General features: G+C 41.8%; 1 protein-coding gene across 1 annotated transcript in view; it reads left to right on the forward strand.

The window, feature by feature from the left end:
* The window catches only part of nsmfb (NMDA receptor synaptonuclear signaling and neuronal migration factor b), a 45,457-nt gene extending 25,205 nt beyond the window's left edge, over positions 1 to 20,252 (forward strand). The window contains exons 7-16 of the mRNA XM_041936429.1: positions 137 to 189; positions 3,218 to 3,307; positions 3,927 to 4,054; positions 4,172 to 4,255; positions 4,993 to 5,026; positions 5,156 to 5,226; positions 12,072 to 12,151; positions 12,610 to 12,712; positions 18,972 to 19,047; positions 20,155 to 20,252. Of these exons, the coding sequence (XP_041792363.1) occupies positions 137 to 189; positions 3,218 to 3,307; positions 3,927 to 4,054; positions 4,172 to 4,255; positions 4,993 to 5,026; positions 5,156 to 5,226; positions 12,072 to 12,151; positions 12,610 to 12,712; positions 18,972 to 19,047; positions 20,155 to 20,252 (817 nt within the window). The remainder of the gene's footprint in view (positions 1 to 136; positions 190 to 3,217; positions 3,308 to 3,926; positions 4,055 to 4,171; positions 4,256 to 4,992; positions 5,027 to 5,155; positions 5,227 to 12,071; positions 12,152 to 12,609; positions 12,713 to 18,971; positions 19,048 to 20,154) is intronic.
* Positions 20,253 to 20,474: the final 222 nt, after the last annotated feature.

Genomic DNA, 20,474 nt, shown 5'->3' on the forward strand with positions numbered 1-20,474 from the left:
TCACCTTTTGTTTGTGTTTTCTATTCATCTGTTTTTGTAAGTTGGATACATTTTTTTTTTCCTCTGGCTCTGTTCCTCCATTTTTTTCCTCATTCTTGATGTCTCTGTCTCTTTCTTCTCTTCCCTGAAATGGTAGGAATTTCCGCAAACACCTTAGGATGGTGGGCAGCCGCAGGATGAAGGTCCAGAGTAAGTCTTTCAGTGTATCTGTATGCATGTATGCATGTTGATGCAGTATGTTGTCATGCAGTCATGCTCTACAGTGTGTACTACCATGAGCGAGGTTCATCAGATTTTCTTTCTGCTTAATGCATGAAGCAATAGTTAGGTGCATGTGGAATGTTATATGAAAGACTATGTTTATGAATCATGTTTAAATGCTTAAAAATGCTTAGAAACCTTTTTGATGGTCTGTTGTGCTAAGTACACAACACACAATTGTTAGGACGTAGCTTTTTCTATGCGTTTTGGCCTTTCCTTCACATACAGTTTTTGGTCACTGACACCAGAGGTTTGGAAAACTCTTTCCAGGATATTCTGAAACTGCAATACTGACATATAGATATTGTAAATACATTTTGGCTTGTGTCCTTTGTTTGCCATTAGAGTGTGAGCCCTTATCTCCGTGCAGCGATTTTATGCGATGGCAGACATGGCCAAAATAGTGTTGATACTAACCTTACTAACAGGGCTTCTTGCATGTTTACACATAAATGTAGAGTTAATCTTCCACTTTAATTAAGGAACAGAGGCATCAGAATGTGCCACGGTCACCGTTACATAATCCAACATTCCCACAACACACCCCCCACCACCATAGTAGCATTCGTAATTTAGTGCTCTAAATTAATCAATTTATGTTTGTTTGTTTTTTTTAAGTTTCTAATTGCCCAACATAGCTTTAGGGTTAGTGTTATATTGCCACCTGTTAGCTCAAAGGTCATTTGTATCTTACACTGATGACGTGAGTGCCATAAACCTCAACACTTCCATGCATTTGTTGGTTTGCTGTATCTTTGACACCTCTGATTTGATTTTAAATAAAACCTGTGGAGTAGTTGTTTTCTCACATGACACCATTTTTGTACAAACCAAGTTTGGCTGACAGTCCCGCTCCATTCAAAATGAAGATTTAATCTCATTTGGATAAAGGTCTGGATTATCATATCTACATATATAGAAAATATGTAGTTTTCGTACAACCATATATATATTTATACATACACACTGCTCACAAAAATAAAGGGAACACAATGTAACTCCAAGTCATTCACACTTCTTTGAAATCAAAGTGTCCACTTAGGAAGCAACACTGATTAACAATCAATTTCACATGCTGCTGTGTAAATGGAATAGACAACAGGTACAAATTATAGGCAATTAGCAAGACACCCCCAATAAAGGAGTGGTTCTGCAGGTGGTGACCACAGACCACTTCTCAGTTCCTATGCTTTCTGGCTGATGTTTTGGTCACTTTTGAAATCTGGCGGTGCTTTCACTCTAGTGGTAGCATGAGACGGAGTCTACAACCCACACAAGTGGCTCAGGTAGTGCAGCTCATCCAGGATGGCACATCATTGCAAGCTGTGGCAACATCCTCCAGCATGACCGGTTTGGCAGTGGGTCAGTAATGGTATGGGGTGGCATTTCTTTGGGGGGCTGCACAGCCCCCCATGTGCTCACCAGAGGTAGCCTGACTGCCATTAGGTACTGAGATGAGATCCTCAGACCCCTTGTGAGACCATATGCTGGTGCGGTTGGCCCTGGGTTCCTCCTAATGCAAGACAATGCTAGACCTCATGTGGCTGGAGTGAGTCAGCAGTTCCTGCAAGACGAAGACATTGATGCTATGGACTGGCCACCCCGTTCCCCAGACCTGAATCCAATTGAGCACATCTGGGACATCTGAGGAGATCCCTCAGGAGACCATCCGCCACCTCATCAGGAGCATGCGCAGGTGTTGTAAGGGGATCATACAGGCACGTGGAGGCCACACACACTACTGAGCCTCATTTTGACTTGTTTCAAGGACATTACATCAAAGTTGGATCAGCCTGTAGTGTGCCTTTCCACTTTAATTTTGAGTTTGACTCCAAATGCAGACCTCTGGATTTATGGATTTATAAATTTGATTTCCATTGATCATTTTTGTGTGATTTTGTTGTCAGCACGTTCAACTATGTAAAGAACAAAGTATTTAATAAGAAAATTTCATTCATTCAGATCTAGGATGTGTTATTTTAGTGTTCCCTTTATTTTTTTTTTTGAGCAGTGTATAAATAAAGGTTCTGTAAAATATTTTAGGCACAAGGCACTCCTTCACAAATTCTCTTTTGTTTCAGCTTCATAGCTATTAGCTCACTCGTCAGGAAACTTGCCTGCATGACATCATTTCAGTCAGAATGTGGTGTTGTGAAAGCTGTTTGTTTGGCATCCAGACTCCACCGAAGAGCACTATCTATATCCAAGCACATTTGTCATTGCAACTAATCCAATTTAGCATGTTTCAGATGTAATAACGCTTGAGAGTTTTCCATTATGGCAAGCACGTTCCCCCAAATTGACTTAGGCACACTGGCTTGCCTTTTACTTCAGCAAAAACAAAATTGTTCGTCCATTTCTTTTGGAAGGCCCAACACTCCATATTTGCTTTTGTTTTTAGGACCGTCACCATTATGCACTGACGTGATATCAACCTATGTGTGCATATTGCATTTGGGGGCCACTCGGAAGAATGTGTTAGTCTACTATTTCATGTTATTTTCTTTACTGCTGAAAAAAAGTAGTTTTTTTTTTTTTTTTTGTATTTATGAATTGCCTTACAGGCCCAATCAAACAGTCTCACGGCAACAAGGTGGGAAATGAAACAATGAGAGGCCAGCAAAAATCTAATCTGGTATTGACTTGCTCTTTTAAGAACTGTTGTTTAATTTGGATTAATAATTAGTCAGGAATCAATTATTGGACAATAGAATGTTGGAAAAATAAAACAGCAATTGCAGTATGTCAACACAATACCATTTCAATGAAAATCAATAAACTTTTTTTGAATTACCACCTAGCCCTATGTTAACATCAAGCACCTGTTGAAGTCCAGTTATCTAACAGGGGCATTTAAGTCACTTGTTCTATGTTCTACAAACACATAGGCTTCTGTTGATGATGCTTTAAAGAGTGTGTTTGTGTGTGAGTGACGCTCTCCCCCTTGGTCCATCAGCCTTCGCTGACCGCCGAGCCAAGAGTTTCAGCCGCTCCTGGAGTGACCCAACCCCCATCAAGCCTGACTCACTTCATGACTCCAGAGACAGTGAGTTGATGATCTCTTGTCACTTGCATTTTTAATTATGCACACAGAATCCAGTAACGTGTACTCAAAAATGTGTACAGAAACGCATACATACAAATTTACATGGTGAAAACACACACCTAAAAGCACACATACTCCTAGCATAGTGCACTCTAAGACATACCAAAGCTACAGACAGACATATGCGCATGCATGTACACTTGTTCTCACATAAACACAGCCAGACTGACAGAGTCTGATACACACATGCATCATACATCATTGTAGTTTTTAATGTCACTGTGTGTCTACAGTTTATCTGTTTACAGTATGGGCTGCCTGCATCTCCAGCACATTCTTAGCTGTTCTCCTCAATCCACACAGTCATCCTCATCTTTCAACCTATTGTCCATCTGCCCATCTCTTGGGGTTGTAGCAGCCTGGGTCTGGCTGGGCACATAGAGAGTTTATTATGTCATTTTGTCTCGTCTGCTTTCTGATTTTAACTCCTCAGTTCCTCCCCTCTGTGCTGGAAAAAATAAAATAACAGGTGCATGGCTTTTAAATGGAGCACCCCTCCTCTCTAATCTTGTTTGTGTGTTATCCTTTCATCTCGCTCTTTGTTGTGTGTGTGAGACAGGTGGCGAGCTTCAGACCTCCTCAGGGACACTAGATGAAGGGCTGGATGAGGATGCTGACTGGGAGGAAGAGAGGCGTATGGAGAGAGCAGCATGTGATGGAGAGGATTTCATCCCACCTAAAATCATGGTGAGGATCCAGACAGTCAGCCTTTAAATTGGCTTTGAAGTTAAACTAAATATATCCATCAAGTTCCTTATACTGATGAAGCTAAGCATACTGAGGTGTGTTTCCTGTTTGCCACAGCTGATATCCTCCAAGGTCCCAAAGGCCGAATATGTTCCCAACATCATTCGAAGGGATGACCCCTCCATCATCCCCATTCTTTATGTAAGTGGCAGCCAACCTGCTTTACACCACCATTGTATTTGGTTTCATGGGTAAAAAATGAGTTATTATTCAATAGTGCTTTTCTTACATTAATACAGTAGCAGAGACAAGGCAAAGATGTTACAGTGCCCATTTTAGGACACCTAGATTCAGTCTGCCAGACTTAGCAGTATAAGTCTAATTGATTTGAAGTACAAAAGTACAAAAGCTGCTTACTAAAATTACCCACAATTACACTGAAGTGCATTAAGTGTAATTTGAGTGTAACTTGCACTACCCAACCACATTTTATGTGTTATACATCAAATGACGACTGATTAATATGACATGCGTCAGTGTTGACTACTTTTTTGCCAAAAAATGAATTTTTCTGATGAGAGGAAAGAAGTCATTCATGTGAAATGATGTTTCTCCTCACTATTATATAGACTCATTGCAGTCTGGCTTTGATGGTCTGTTAAATGCACCCTGGTGTCTGTTCAGATGAAAATATAAAGACTGGGAACTGCTGTCCTAGAGAATAGAGACAAATTTAAGTTTGAATTTATTCTGCTGTAAGTAACCCTTCTAATGAACCATAATTGTGAATGGGTAAATTTAGCACCAAGTGAAATCTGATTCCATTAATGGTGTAAATTACCTGCATTTCTTTGTACAAAGTCAGAGGGTTGTTCAATTTGATCTCCGGTCAGTCAGGTCTTTAATGAAATAATTCTGTTTTAATCTTCCATTTAAAGGACCATGAGCATGCCACGTTTGACGACATACTCGGTGAGTGTAACATGTTTTCACTGTTTTTTCACTTGTGTCTTGAGGGACAGTCAATTTATGTGTCCCACCATTATAGCTGATTGGGAAAAGTGACACCCATCTCTCTCTGTCTGACTATCCCTTACGCAGAGGAGATAGACAAGAAGCTGACTGCCTACAGAAAAGGCTGTAAAATCTGGAACATGCTCATTTTCTGCCAGGTGAGTGACAGGAGACAGAGAAATATGATGACATTATTGGGTCACCTCTTCCTTTAGATTAGTTTTGGGTTGCAATAAATCAGGCTACAGTTGTACTCAGTAGTAGTACTGGTATTAGCTGCTAAACTTTTGTTAGCCTTTTGTCCTTCCCTCTCAAAAATGTACACATTTAAAGTTTTATCGAATATTTTGTGACAACTATTGGCTGCTGGCAACTTAAATGAAGAAAAAGTTGTTTTTATTTTTGCCTTTCAGTACTACGGGCCAAAGCCACAGTTTAAGACTGTAGTTTCATAGCAGTAAAGTGGAAGTAACGACCAATAACACCATGGTGGTATGTGTTCTCCTGATGCGCTAACACACCCTGCCAAGCTGGATGCGATCCTGATGAGGATATGGACATTCTACCTTCCTATCCGTCTCCGCTTCCATGCTCCCTACGATATTTTACTGATACAGTTATACTGATACAAGGTCGAACAATGTGGAAGTGTTGAGTATTAAATGCGTAGGTCTGTTTTTGTCTGGTGGGTATGGATAACTTATGGATAGAGCTTTGCTCTATTTATCTACAGTAGATAAATATATATGTGTTAGAGTAAAGTAAAAATAAGGAAATAATGAAAATACAAGAATGTAATATTGCACAAGGTATTGCATGTATGTGATAGCAGGATGTTAAACAACAGTAGTGCAAGAAACAGTACGTGTGGACACAGTGCCAAAGTTGAATAATGTGACGGCTGTCGGTATGAAGGACCTGCGGTAGCGTTCCTTCTTACTGAGTGGAGGTAGCAATCTGTTGCTGAAGGAGCTGCTGAGGGGCCCCACAGTGTCGTGCAGGGGGTGAGAGGGGTTTTCAGTTTCATAGATGTCAGCTTGGCCAACATCCTTCTCTCGCCTACTTCTCCAGTGGTGTCCAGAGGGCAGTCCAGGACAGAACCAGCTCTCCTGACCAGTTTATTTAATCTTTTTAGTCTGGTGGTTAGACAGGTGCCTGCATTTGGTGCTTGTCAGCGATGTAGCAGTCAGCACCCACTGGGTGAAGGAGGGCGGATATGGAGTTCTTCCACACCGTTCAGCAGAAACGGAGGTGGGTTTGGGAACAGAATAGAAGACATTGACATCTTCAGGAGGCTTTAAAGGGGGGAGACCTGTGACAGAACTGGTTGGTGAGTTATGAGCATATTTGATCCATGACAGGTGGAGACCCCAGGGTGCAGGGTTAGTGGCAGTGACACAGTAAGGCTGACTCCAGATCTTGATTAGCTCTTTCAGACTGACCCCAAAGTCCAATGTGATGTGTGACCAGGGTGGGCTGGGAACTGTGAGAGACTGGAGCACACCCGTGGGAGGATGGTGTGATGCTTTGGCTCTAGCACACACCGTACAGGCGAGACAAACTTCCATATGTTCCATGAAGGGCCAGATGATATACCTTTTTAACAGGGTTGACAGGCAAAACGTGAATTGTGATCTCAATGGAGAACTTGAAACCGAACATTGTCGGGAATGAACAGACAGTTTCAGGGCCATTACCGGATCGATCTGGTCTCTCTGCACTTCCCTCACCAGAGCCTTGATGTCCCACGTGCAGGATGGTCTCGGGACTGGAGGAGTGATCTCTGTGAGCAAACTGGTGAGAGAGAGCATCTGGTTTGGTGTTGCAGGATCCGGGTTTGTAAGTGATAGGGAAATTGAATCTCCCAAAGGAAAGAGCCCAACCAGCTTGGAGAGAGTTCAGCTGCTTGGCAGTCTGGATGTATGACAGGTGTTTGTGGTCCAACCAGACCACAAAAGGGTGCTCTGCTCCCTCCAGCCAGTGCCTTCACTACAAGGCCGGCTTGACGGCAAACACTTCATGGTTCCCCACATCATAATTCTGCTCTGCAAAGGAGAGACGGCAAGAGAAGAATGCACAAGGGTGAAGTTTCAGGTCAGGACTAGAACGCTGAAACATTAGTGAAAGAGGATCAGAGCCGAAATGAACAGTTTCTTTAACTCAGTGAATGTCTTTGCGGCTTCAGGAGACCAGACAAATGGGACAGAGAGAGCTTAGTGAGAGGAACAGCGACTCTACTGTAATTTCTGACAAACCGGTGGTAGAAGCAGGCAAATCCCTTGCTGAATTGCTGAAGTTGTTTCTGGGTCGACATTGGCCACTCTACCACTGCCTGGAGTCCATCTTTACTTGCCCGCTTTTGATGTTCCCTAGAAATTTCACTGAGGGAAAATGAAACTCACTCACTCCAGAGCATGCTAGGGACTCCTTCATGAGTCCCTAGCATGCTCTTTCGGGACATGTGAGGTTGTACAGTCTGCTAACAGGCAAGGGTGCTCCAGGAAGCAGATCAATAGCGCAGTCATAAGGATGGTGTGGAGGTAGGAGCCAAATCATGGTATTCAGGGTGTATGGTACACAAGTTGGGAGGCTCCATACTGGGACTGGGCGGATGGCCACAAGGCAGGTGCATGGCAGAATGCAGACAGGTGGTGTGACAGTAAAGAGACCATTCGTTTATGCTGCCCCTGGACAAATCGATATGGGCATTGTGGAGTTTTAGCTTAGGTAATTTTAGGGGTGACCAAACAGAATGGGTGTATTGGGGGCTGGCATGATTTGAAATTGAATAAATGGCAAATGGACTGTATTTATATAGCGCTTTTCTAGTGTGCTGACTACTCCTAAACGCTTTGCAACACAAGCCTGCATTCACCCATTTACACATGGTAGCTAGGCCACCTGCTCATTACAAGCATTAGCAAACTCAAACACCGATGCACATAATTGGGAGCAACTTGGGGTTCAGTATCTTACCCAAGGATACTTCGACATGTAGACTGCCAAGGCCAGGGATCGATTCTCCAACCTTCTGATAACCGCTCTACCTCCTGCCACAGTCGCCCCATAATGATAATGGATCATAACATCTGGGTCCGAGTCATGTGATTCACAGAGAGGCTGGCTAAGGAGGCATGGAAACCTCAGGAGCCATGCTTGCAGCAGGACTCTGGAGAGAAAGCTTGGAGGACAATTGAAGGATCTTGTGGGTTAATTGAAGGAGTTGGGTTGACACGGCCCAGTTATTGTCAGACCATATCATACCAGATCTGAAATCCAAGATGGCGGCGCGTGCACACGCAGCGGCTTCTCTCTCTCTCACTGTGACAGAGTTTTTGTGTTTTTCGTCGTGCGAGACACAGTGTCTTTGTTCGTCTTCGTCGCGTCTACCTGTCTACAAGCACACGTACAGTCGGGAGTTTTTACTAAATGTCGACAGGACCAGTTTTCACAAGTTAAACCCCGTGCAAGAGGAAGAGCTACGAGACTGCGGTCTGCTCCGGAGGCCTACTACAACACCGCCCCCCAGTCCTGCACCTCGCCCACAGTGGAGGCGACACAAGCGGCGTCAGAGGAAGCAGAAGCGGGGTAAGCGCGGAGGTATCCGAGCCAGGCTAGCAGCTAGCCCACACAAGCCGGCTATCCCCACCATCATGCTGGCCAACGTACGCTCTTTGGACAATAAACTGGACTACCTACGCCTTCTACGGACAACCCAGAAGTCTGCGGGAGAGTGCTGTGTGTATGTTTTCACGGAAACTTGGCTCAACAACAGCGTAACGGACCACGCCATTCAGCTCGAGCGGCTAACCTGCTATCGAGCAGACAGAGCTCTCGCTGAGGGAGGTAAGACACGCGGCAGGGGACTCTGTGTTTACATCAACAATGACTGGTGTCGTGACACTGTTGTGATCTGCAAGCACTGCTCACTACTGGTGGAGTTTATGGTCATAAAATGCCGACCCTTTTACCTCCCGAGGGAGTTTACAGCCATACTGCTTGTGGCTGTTTACATCCCTCCAAGCTCCAATGAAAACATCAGGAGCGAGGCATTGAATGAACTGTACCAACACGTCAGTGAGCAGCAGACTGCCCACCCAAATGCCTTCCTCATCCTGGCTGGGGATTTCAACCATGCAGACCCAAAGAGGATGTTTCCGAAGCTATACAAACGCATAGACTTTCCAACACGTGGACATAACACATTGTGTGAGAGAAGACGAAGGAGATTGTTGTGGAATTCAGGAGAAGACGCCCCCAGTATGCCCCCCTTACCATCAATGGTGCTACGGTGGAGAGGGTAAGCAGCACCAAATTCCTGGGTGTGCACGTCACTGAGGACTTCTCCTGGACCACCAACACCACATCGCTGGCCAAGAAAGCGAACCAGCGCCTCTACTTCCTCCGCAAACTGAGGAAAGCTAGAGCCCCGGCCCCCATCATGCACACCTTCTACAGAGGCACCATTGAGAGCGTCCTGACCAGCAGCATCACCGTGTGGTATGGCGCCTGCTCCACGTCCTGCAGGAAGAACCTCCAGTGCATCGTGAGAGCAGCTGAGAAGATCGTCGGTGCTTCTCTCCCCTCCCTCCACGACCTCTACACCTCCCGCCTCACTCGCAAAGCCCTCTGCATTGCGAGAGACCCCACCCACCCGTCACACAGCCTCTTCAGCCTGCTGCCATCAGGGAGGAGACTGCAGAGTCTGCGGGCCAAGACCAGCAGACTGCGGGACAGCTTCGTCCACCAGGCTGTCAGGATGCTGAACTCTCTCCCTGCCCTCCCCCTCCTCCACACAAACACTCAACCTGGACTATAACTTCCCCCCCAACACACACACACACAGACACATACACACACACACACTCACTCACTCCCTGGCTGGACACTGAAATACCCCCCCACCACCACCACCACCACCACACACACACACACACACACACACACACACACACACACACACACACACACACACACACACACACACACACACCCTGGACTCTAAATGCCCCCCACCACACACACACACTCTGGACTCTGATATGCCCCCACCACACACACTCACACACACACACACACACACACACACACACACACGTATACACCCTGGACTCTACAAACTCTCACTGATGTGAACCCCTCCCCTCAGGAAAACAACACACTGTCACTTTATTCACCACCAGTTGTTAAGCTAATTCTTTTTGCACTACCGTTTACATTTGCACTATTACATTCTCAATGTTTCATTGTTTAGTTTGTACAATTTTTACTTAGTTTGTACAGTTTTTATCTAGATTGTACAGTTTTTACTTACTAAATTTGTACAGTTCTTATCTAGATTGTACAGTTTTTACTTGCTTAGTTTGTACAGTTTTTATTTAGATTGTACAGTTTTTTTTATTTATCTCTTTTCTAATATATGTCCTGTCACAAAGGGTTGAAGAGTAACGCAATTTCGATTCTCTGTTTGTCCTGTACATACTGCAGAATTGACAATAAAGCTGACTTTGACTTTGACTTTGACTTTGATACTGGCCAGAGTGTTCTGAACTCCAATTGTAGAACACAGACAAAGGAGTATTGGAAAGATAAAAGACATTTATTGACACCAAAAATGTGGATACTGCTCACAGAGAGAAGATCCAAGTAAGGAGCAGGCAGGTAGGTGCAGTAAATCAGCGTTTTCTTCAGGTGGTGGACTGGGCCTGGACAGAGAGAGCAGAAAGAAAAGAGACAGAATCGTATTAATCATACAGACAAGGCAAACACAGACGCCAGCAATGTGGCCAAGACTTTGTAGGTCAGTTTAAGGACAGGATTGTGCTTGTTTGCTCTTTGCTCAAGAGCAATGAGAAGACAGGTGCATGAAGAAGAGGATCCTTGTAAATAGAGACTACTAGAGTCTACCAACTCTTATCTCTGTTAGTGAATCACCTCTGTTTTGTTCTATCTATCTCTGTTGTGCTTGGGCCTCTGCCTGGCCCTCTGTTTTGTTCTATTTTTAAAAAAATACCTTTGACTTGGCTAGACACCAATAAAATACACTAGAAGTGAGATAACTCACTCATGCCAAGTGTGAACCAGGTGCTGGACATCCCCAGACTCCAATAGATATGTTCCAGGGGAATGCCAGGGGAAAAACCCAGATGACAAAACACCAATAGAACTGAGAGAAAAGAAGGTAAAAAGGTAATATAGGGATGTGGCCTGACCTTGTAGCCACGTCCCGACAATAGTATAAAAGATGAAGTTTCCAGTTTGTTTGGCAGAACTTACTCGGGCTTTGTGATCTGTAAAGAGAATAAAGCTCTCTGGACTCAACTCTTCTGGACTCCGACTCTCCCTCCAGACTCTGTGCATTTTCTGAACAGCTGACTTCTCCTGAGATTTTGAATTTTAAGATTAAAGCGATACAGTTAAGACTTAAGAATTAGGCAGAGAATCATTATTTGAACCTCATCCAATCAGAATCTGGTCCGTGATGGGTCAGCAGAAACTCCATGTCAACTTGTGAGAAAAAAGCAATAAGAATGACTAATGTAAAATAAAAAAGAATGAAATGAAATCTGAAGCAACATTTTATTCTAATGAGTCCAGTCGAGTTGAATCATTTCTGAAAGTATGTCAGAAATAATTGTCATTTATATATTTCACGCAATTTATTGTTGTCATTATTTATTTATATATTATTAAGTTTTCTTTTAATGCTTTTGTACATGTTGACAGTGCTTCTCACCCTCACGTTCCTCTCATTTGCAGTCCTCTTGAATAATGTAACACATCTTCTGCTGCCTGGGTGAAATATATTAGGCACAATCAATATAAAATATGTACTGCTTGTTATTCTTACGCACTCATTCTTACAGCCACACTTATGTAGTTTCAAACTATTATCAGTCCTTCAGACCATTTAAATTCTATAGCATTTGAAGAAATGACGTAACTTTTATACTTCACAGAACAGTAACATAAGAGAAGAATAGTAACAAACTCCTTTCCCCAGGGAGGTCCTGGACATCTGTACTTGCTGAAGAACAAAGTCGCCACCTTTGCAAAGGTGGAGAAGGAGGAAGACATGATCCAGTAAGACTTACTCTATTTTGGAGGTGTTAACAAAAAGTATTTGTTCAGGGTTGGGCTCATTACCAACTACAGGAGTTAAATGTTTTTGAAAAAACTGTGGCATATGTTGTGTGAAACTTAAATTGATATACCCATCAGCCACACAACCACAGTTTAAGAGAAACAAATGGACTGATGCAAGGAAAGAAAAGAAAAGCAGCTCTTTCTTTTACCCTTTCACACACTAAATTGGGAATTACATTTAAAAGATTGTAGGTGGCATAAAAGCATGCAACGAATTTATCTAACCATAAAGTTCCTAGAAAATTGTGTTTTGATTTGTGACTATCATGCGTTCACTCATATCTCTCGTCAAACTATCATTCAGTTTTGACCTTAATGCTCTTTCGAAATTGCTTTTCACATTTTCTTTGCTGCTCTTACCCTTTTGTAACCTCCCACCTTTCCCGTGTGTCCAGATTTTGGCGGCGGCTCAGCAGGCTGATGAGTAAGCTGAACCCAGAGCCCAACCTCATCCACATCATGGGCTGCTATGTGCTGGGAAGCACTAATGGAGAAAAGGTAATTGTCTTTGTATTATTAGTCATGCCAAGCCACAAGAACAAGACTCCCACTCTGCACTGTTTAGTGAAAAAGTTAATTCAAAATGTCTGCGTGCATATGCATTAGGACGATGAAGAAGATACACATTCAGCACTTTGAAATGACACCCACTCAATTAAGCCACACACACACACACACACACACACACAGTCTGCAATTATATGATCACACTTTTACTGACACACCCGTCCCTCCTTCGGTACCCCTGCCTTCAACCTGCTATATGCAGACACACTCACATTAAGCTTAACAGCACATGAAGAAGACCAAACACTAAAATATTCATACTTTCCCATGCAGCCACATCTATAACCACTGTGGGGCAAATGTCTGCATGTTACCTAATTTAGATACATGCAAATAGCACCAGAGCACCAAGACCCTATACTGCACGACACTTTGAGGGTGATATGACAGTCGTACAGGGTTATTTTTTTTTCTACTTCCGCTTTTCACAAACAACTAACAACTAGCCTCTCTCTGCTTTTCCTGTACAAAACAGACATAACTTCTGTTGACTGGTAACTAATGCTTTTTGTTTGACTGACAAAATCAGAGCAGCCAGAGCTTTATCTTAAACCAAAAGGTTTGAACACATCACTCCTAATTTTTAGTAGTAAACAACGGACTGATTGTAAAATACTCAATATTTGTAATGGCTCAGCTCCTTCCTCTGTCATCAACATGCTCACTGCACTGGACAGATGCATTAGATTAGAGGTTCTCAACAGTCCGGGAACAATTGGTCATGACAAAATAATATTTAATCAAACATTCTGTATTTGTGAATTAGGAGCTGATAGCAAATTCTCTGGTGGACCATTAATGTGTGAACTCAGCAGCAACAACAAACACTCTCTCCAGCAGTTAACGTCACCACGACAGCGATGTCAACCATAGGGAAATAAACCACATTAAACCCACAATCATCTGGTAACAGGATGGCTGTGAATGATCTCCGGCTACACTGTATATTCAGTGCCTAACAAATTATTGGTCAATAGTGTATTTATTTCAAAATAGAAAACGTTACACTTCATAATGTAACCTTTTCCTAACATGAGGTATGGCAGGGTTCCTCAACTGCATTCATCCAGTGGCCAGAATCTTTCTGTGGGGGCTGGAAAATAAACACATTTGGGCCTAATTAGACTCTTATTATTAAAAGATTTCACTTTCTTACAAAATTAATGTTATTTATATCAGTGTGACCAGACTCCTAAAAAACATACCTAGACCTAGAAAATGCTCTCAGACCTCCACCAAGGAGGAAGTCAGTGCTCAGTACAACCCACAGTTCAATCAACTACCAAGGAATGACACCTTATCTCACCTAAAAACTCCTCTTCTAAGACTCAATACAACTGTTTGACAATGAAAATAAACCCAAGTGACACCTCCTGCATCTAACAGACAAGCTTTGTGATTCTCTGTGACTATCCACTGAGCAGTTGACCAATAAAATACAGACTTTTTGGCTTGTTGCCAGGGATTGGCAAGATGATCGACCATCACTCCCAGGATGGACTGAACCTGGTCAGTAACATGAGATGCACGCATTTTCTGAATTCATTTATTCTGCGGACCAAATGGGAAAGTGGTGGCCTGGATGTTGCCCACAGGCCGCTAGTTGACAATATGGTTTTGGTTCAGATTAACTTGCCGTTTGGTCTGGTGGACCGAGGTCCAAATTTTGAGAAGCCCTGCCTTAAATCATCAAGTAAAGGTCTTACTATGCCTAGATTAAATTCTACATCAACTCATGATGCCTACAGTCATGGGTCATTTTTAGGTCTTACCTGAAAGGGTGTGGTTGACAGGTATATGTTGTGGTAAAACGTTTATCTAGAATCAGTAATTTTACTCTGGTATTATTCCCTTTTAAAAGATGATAATAATAAGCCTTTCTACTCCTGTTTTCCCTTCACTTGGCAAATTACCACAGTATCTTTCATGTGTTGTTAACTATAAAATATGTTTGCACTGCACTAGGTCCCTAGACTATTTGGCTGTTGAAGATCACCATGTCAATAATGAGACAAGGAAACTGGCTCTAAAATACTATGCATCACACAAGGCAAGACAAATGTACTATAACATTTTATACATCATGGCAATTTGTGTGCTTTACTGGGTAATAATAAGACAGCAAAGGTGAGAGATTTGCATTTTAAAAAGTGTAAAAGTAAAGGCAAGGGATGCAAGAGATACAGAATTAAAAAGTAAGCTAGTGCAGTTTAAATCAAGTCAGAATAAAAATACACCCAAATTTAGATGTACAATTAATTTAAATTGCAATTGGGTCAAGGAAAAAAAACAGGAATCAAACCTAAATGCAGACCAACAAAGGTGGAGCTGGTGCAATTCAATCAATTCATTTACAAAAGACGCAACCAAACAAAGATTTACGGGAGACTGAGGCTGGTGAAACCATAGCAAGGAATCTATAAGGCAAAGAAAATCCAATAAAAAGGGAACAGAGTTCAAATATCCAAAAAAAAAAAAAAAAAACAAGCAAGGTCCAGCAGAAAAACAAAGCAAAAGTCCAAACACACATGATATCCAGGGAAACACTCAAGAACAGGGGACGAACTTGTAAAGACTGTGGGGAACATACAGACTTAAATACACTGAGGATGGAGAACTAATGAGGCACAGGTGAAAACAACAAAACATAGGAAGTAAAGTAAAAGATGACACATTAGGTAAATTTTAACATAAAATAGGAAGTAGCAAAACAAAACACTCAGAACCATGACAGTGTGCCCTTAATTATGGGTCAACTGGGCATTTTTGTGATTAACATTATATATGTGTCAGTCAAAATAACCCGTAATGACTGGACAGTCAAATGATGTGTAATTGAAAACATCTCAGTAAAAACATCAAGGAAATGTGGCATACCTGTCAACACTGGAAAATAAAGGATACTGTCCTGCACTCCACCGTGGTGCCATCCCAATTTCCACATACCCCCTACCTTGGACAGGTACACAGTGAATCCTGAAATCACCAGAGCAACAAGGATTGGGTTAACTCGTTCCTACATTAAGTTAGTGACTAAAATTAGGTGGTCATAATCAGGTACCTGGTCGAAAGTAAAATAAGATAAGATAAGACAAAACTTTATTAATTGGATGGCAGGGAAATAAAACTGTTACAGATGACAAAGAATAAAAGAGAGAGACATAGAAAGATCAATAAGACAATAAAAAGGGATGCAGAATAAGACATACCCACACTGGAGGAAATTGTCTGGAGTCACAAAAGCTCAAACATCAGGAGCACATGGGGTTAAAGGAACTTGCCAATATTTTCATCAATGCAGTCAACAGGAGGAGGTAATGGATGTGCATGTGGGACAGTTAGAGCATTCGCCTTGTGGAAATCAGTTCAGAACTTCAGACTTCCATCAGACTTTGTATCAAGGAGACAAGTGGAACTCCATGGGCTGGAACTTGTAAATCCATTTTGCACAAGATAGTCAACCTTCTTTCTTCATGACTTCTTTCTTAGCTGGATCAACCCAACAAGTAGGCTGCTTGATTGGTATGGGGTCACTCAAGACAACGTCAGAAGCAATGACAGAGTTGGGAATGAATGTCATTAAACAGACCTGACTCTTCATCTGGGAACAGTCAGGGTTTCTGTAGCCAAAGAGCGAGCCTTTTTAATCTTTTTAATTCACTAAATCACTTGTGTTAGTGTAAATTTCAGATTTTATTTAGATGTAACCGATGTAATGATATATCTGACTCAGAATTAAAACTCGAAGGCTAATTTGAATGGCTTCAGGAGGACGTGAATGTGGCAAAAGAGCAACTAATGAGGTTTATGGGAAACTTAGTTTTAATTAGGGAAATCATGAGCATGAGCAATTCTATGACCTGGCTGCTATTAATCTCCTCAGGGTCTTATTTGTTTAAAGTGATAACAAGTCGGAATTCGTTTTTAACTGTTGCATTAATGTTTCAAAATGCTGCTTGTAACACATTTACAACAAACTCCTTGTGCCTTGTGCCCCTACCTTATTCAGTATAAACAAGTCATACCAGTGCACTGTGACAGTCATTGTGACATTTGGCATCTTCTCCACAGTGATTCGCTACGAGTCACATAACGAGAGGGACGGACAGGGCGAGGGCTTATTCACTGCATTTAACAATTTTCTCCCTGCTGCTGCTTGTGTGCACTCCTTCAAGCTCAGCTGGAGAGCCACTATTAATAGACTGACTGAGCTACCTTCAGATGGTGCTCTGCTCCACCCAGCATAACTCCTTACAGCACAGCTATCAGCCATCTTACACTGCCAATGTGATAAATAAGAATCGTTTTCTTAAAAAAAGGGAACAAAATCTCCCACATATTTTTTTGGTTTTTATTGTAAATCAGGCTGATATTAATAGTCTCCTGTCCTATATAGCTAGACTTCAGTTGAAGGTATTTTGCTTAGCAACAGCTGATGTGACTCAGACACAGTATCCCATGAGGACTGTCAGGTCGGGACTCAGATCAGGACTCAGACGCAGAGATTAGAACACACAGATCTTTACTGATGACAACCCAAGATCCACTTCAATGAGTGTTAAACAAATAGGCTATATAATTATATTAGGCCTAAGGCTATAACTATGACTGTCAAGAATGAGAAAATAACAAAGAACTGAAAACGCTCACTAAGAGGAATAAATAGAATTCACTATGATAATAAAAGAAGGAACAAAAAACACTCCAGAAGGAGGAAAACACTATAGGCTATAAATACAGGAAACTAACGAAGCTAGATATGAAAAACTATGAAATCAAAATACACTCCTAAATAACGGAGGATCAAGAAACTAAGCACTAAAACAGAAACAACAGAAAATCACTATACAATGAGGAAAACAATTCGGCTGAGGACTAGACTAAGAAAATAAACCAGAAACTATGATATCAAACTTACAAACAAAAATCACTCACAAGGAGGAAACAAGAGCTTACGTAACAAAGACTGTGGCTGTGGCAAGGACGAACGGGGAAGACAGGCTCGGGTGAATCGCCGACGGACAAAGACACACTGGCACAAGACAAGGGAGACGCAGACTATTTAACATGTGGAGGGTAATCAGGAACAGGTGGAAACAATGGGTAATCTCTTGGCATATCTTGGCAAGAATGCACACAAGCATATTTCTGAAAATATCACACTCTTTGAAACCTTGTAAGAAAAAAATATTTTGTACTGTAGAACAAAATCTGCACTTCAGTATTCCCTCTCCATTTGGATAAATGTATATGTCTTCAAAACTGAACATAAAAGATATTAAAGGGAAGTGCCCCAAAAATATTCAGAAATATAGTCATGATTCCTGTCCAGAGTTAATTCCTCTATGGTAAAATTGTAACGTTGAAAGTTTAACGAAACATTTTTTTGCAAAATGAGTGTTCCGCAGTGTAACAACGTGTGAACCCAAATGCACAACACATGAGCTGAGACAGGGAGTAGGAACAAGGAATTTATTAACAATCAATGTTAACTGAGTGACTTGGATAGGGGAGAGCATAAGCTGAACTGTGGGCTGCAGGCAGAAAGAAAAGAGAATTACCAAAATCTTAACCAAGCAAAGAGACTCAGAAGGCTGGAACGGAGGATGTACAACCTTTGTACAACATTTCTGAAGATATCAAGTGTTAAACATGAGAAATTTCATTGTTGTTGAAAATGATTTCCCCAATTAGAATTTGGTGCCAGCAATGTTTCAAAAAATCGATTAGAGCTGCTCAACAGTTTGGGGGTCTCTTTTGATGTATTTTACGTTTCATTACGTGCTATACATTTTAAATGGGTGACAAGTCAGGACTACAGGCAGGCCAGTTTAGCACCCAGACTCTTTTACTACGGAGCCAGGCTGTTATGCAGAGGATGGTTTACCATTGTCCATTTGTCCTCCCCTACCTACCTCTATGTGACCCCTCTCTGCCAGCCCTTTGGTCACTATAGATTCACTCCGACAGTTATATCTATATGGACTGGAAACATTACCAGAAGTGCCGTCACTTATACTCAGCTATTCCAGTGTAAGTGGCACATTGACCTTTTCACATACATTCAACTGCAGTGCTGCATGAACAGAATCAAAGTGCTGCAGAGCCTCCTCCTGCTCGCTGCATACAGCATCATCGCTGGTTTGTATTCGCTCTCTCTAATCCTTCCTCTCCGTCTCTTTCCCTGCAGCTGATTCAGACTCTAAAGAGGCTTATGAGACCCTCCTTAGTGGAATTCAAGTCCCCACTAGAGTTGTCTGCACAGGGTGAGAACAGTGCACAATTCTCAAACAGTTACAAACTCACACATGCTATATTATTGTTTTTTTGTTTGTTTATTTGTTTTGCTATCTTAATACAGGTAACACATGTTTATTTCAGCTGTGCCACAAAAGAGTTGCACACACCACAACATGTAGATACACAAAAAAAGATACTTAGAGCATTTGTATATTGATATTCAGTCTTGTCTGTACTTACTGAATGTTAGTAGTGGACATTAGTCAAGGACAGTAATCCATTCAGCAATGAAGTAAGCACATTGGGGAGTATGAACATACATACAGGTGTGAACTCTCAAGGCATCCGTCATCATTTACTTTCATGACATCTATTAATGCCATACTAATTATTTCTCTATTAAAATATCATTATCTCTATGTGTGTTTTTCCATCATCTACTGGCCCATCATACTCTGCACTGTGTTTTTTCTCCATGCATACCACCTGTAGTGCTGTGAAGAATCATTCAGCACTTGTACTTATTCAAATGATGCAGGATATAGAGAGACGTGAGAAAAAATTATGAATAAAGGCCATACAACAGGTCAGAGGTCAGCATAAACCGCCGTGGTTTGTTGTTTGTGCAGTAGCTTTAGTAATAGTTTTTTTTCAGTGCAATTTGCATGTGAGATTATTGTTTGCAGTGCAGATTGCTTTAAGCTATTTGAATAGTTAACTGAGTGTATTTTGTATTGAGGCAAGTGAAGCACTTCCTTTCTAGGTCATAGATCAGAATTATTTAGATTAGAATTTCTGAAAATGAACATTCTGTTTTTTATACTTTTTTAAATTAAACTGTATCATATTTTTCAGCTCAATTCAGTTCTCTCTTGACATAAATATATATATACACACACACACACACATATATCTGATTTGCTGCATATAATATAATACATATATAATATAATATGCATATATAATATGAACTGGTAATGCATAAAAATGCATCTGGAATAACAATAGTGAGCAGAGTTTGTTATGATATGCGAGAATCATTGAAGGTGATGCTAGATGAGGACAGGTTTTATTGGCAGTGTACAGTTTTGTCATTTTAATCGTGTTTTCTTTGTGTACCCTTCTGGCCACAGGCAAAGAGATGATTGAGATGTACTTTGACTTCCGTCTGTTCCGCCTGTGGAAAAGCCGTCAGCACTCGAAGCTGCTGGACTATGATGACCTTGTGTAACTTCGCCCACCTGCTGTTGGCTTGTTGGCCGATTATCTCTCATCTGAACGTGCTGTATGGCGACAGGGCATTTGGTTTAGCGCCTCTGAAATGCTCTTCAAACAGCTCTGTGGCAGAGCTGGAGAAGCAGCGGGCTAGGGTCTTTTTTGCTTCGGAAGAGACAGGGAGGTCCTGGAAAAAAGTCCTGGAAGTACTTTTTTCTCACTTTCTTTTTCCCATTTT

This window comes from Chelmon rostratus, chromosome 5, assembly GCF_017976325.1.
Source record: "Chelmon rostratus isolate fCheRos1 chromosome 5, fCheRos1.pri, whole genome shotgun sequence".
Classification (NCBI taxonomy): Eukaryota; Metazoa; Chordata; class Actinopteri; order Chaetodontiformes; family Chaetodontidae; genus Chelmon; species Chelmon rostratus.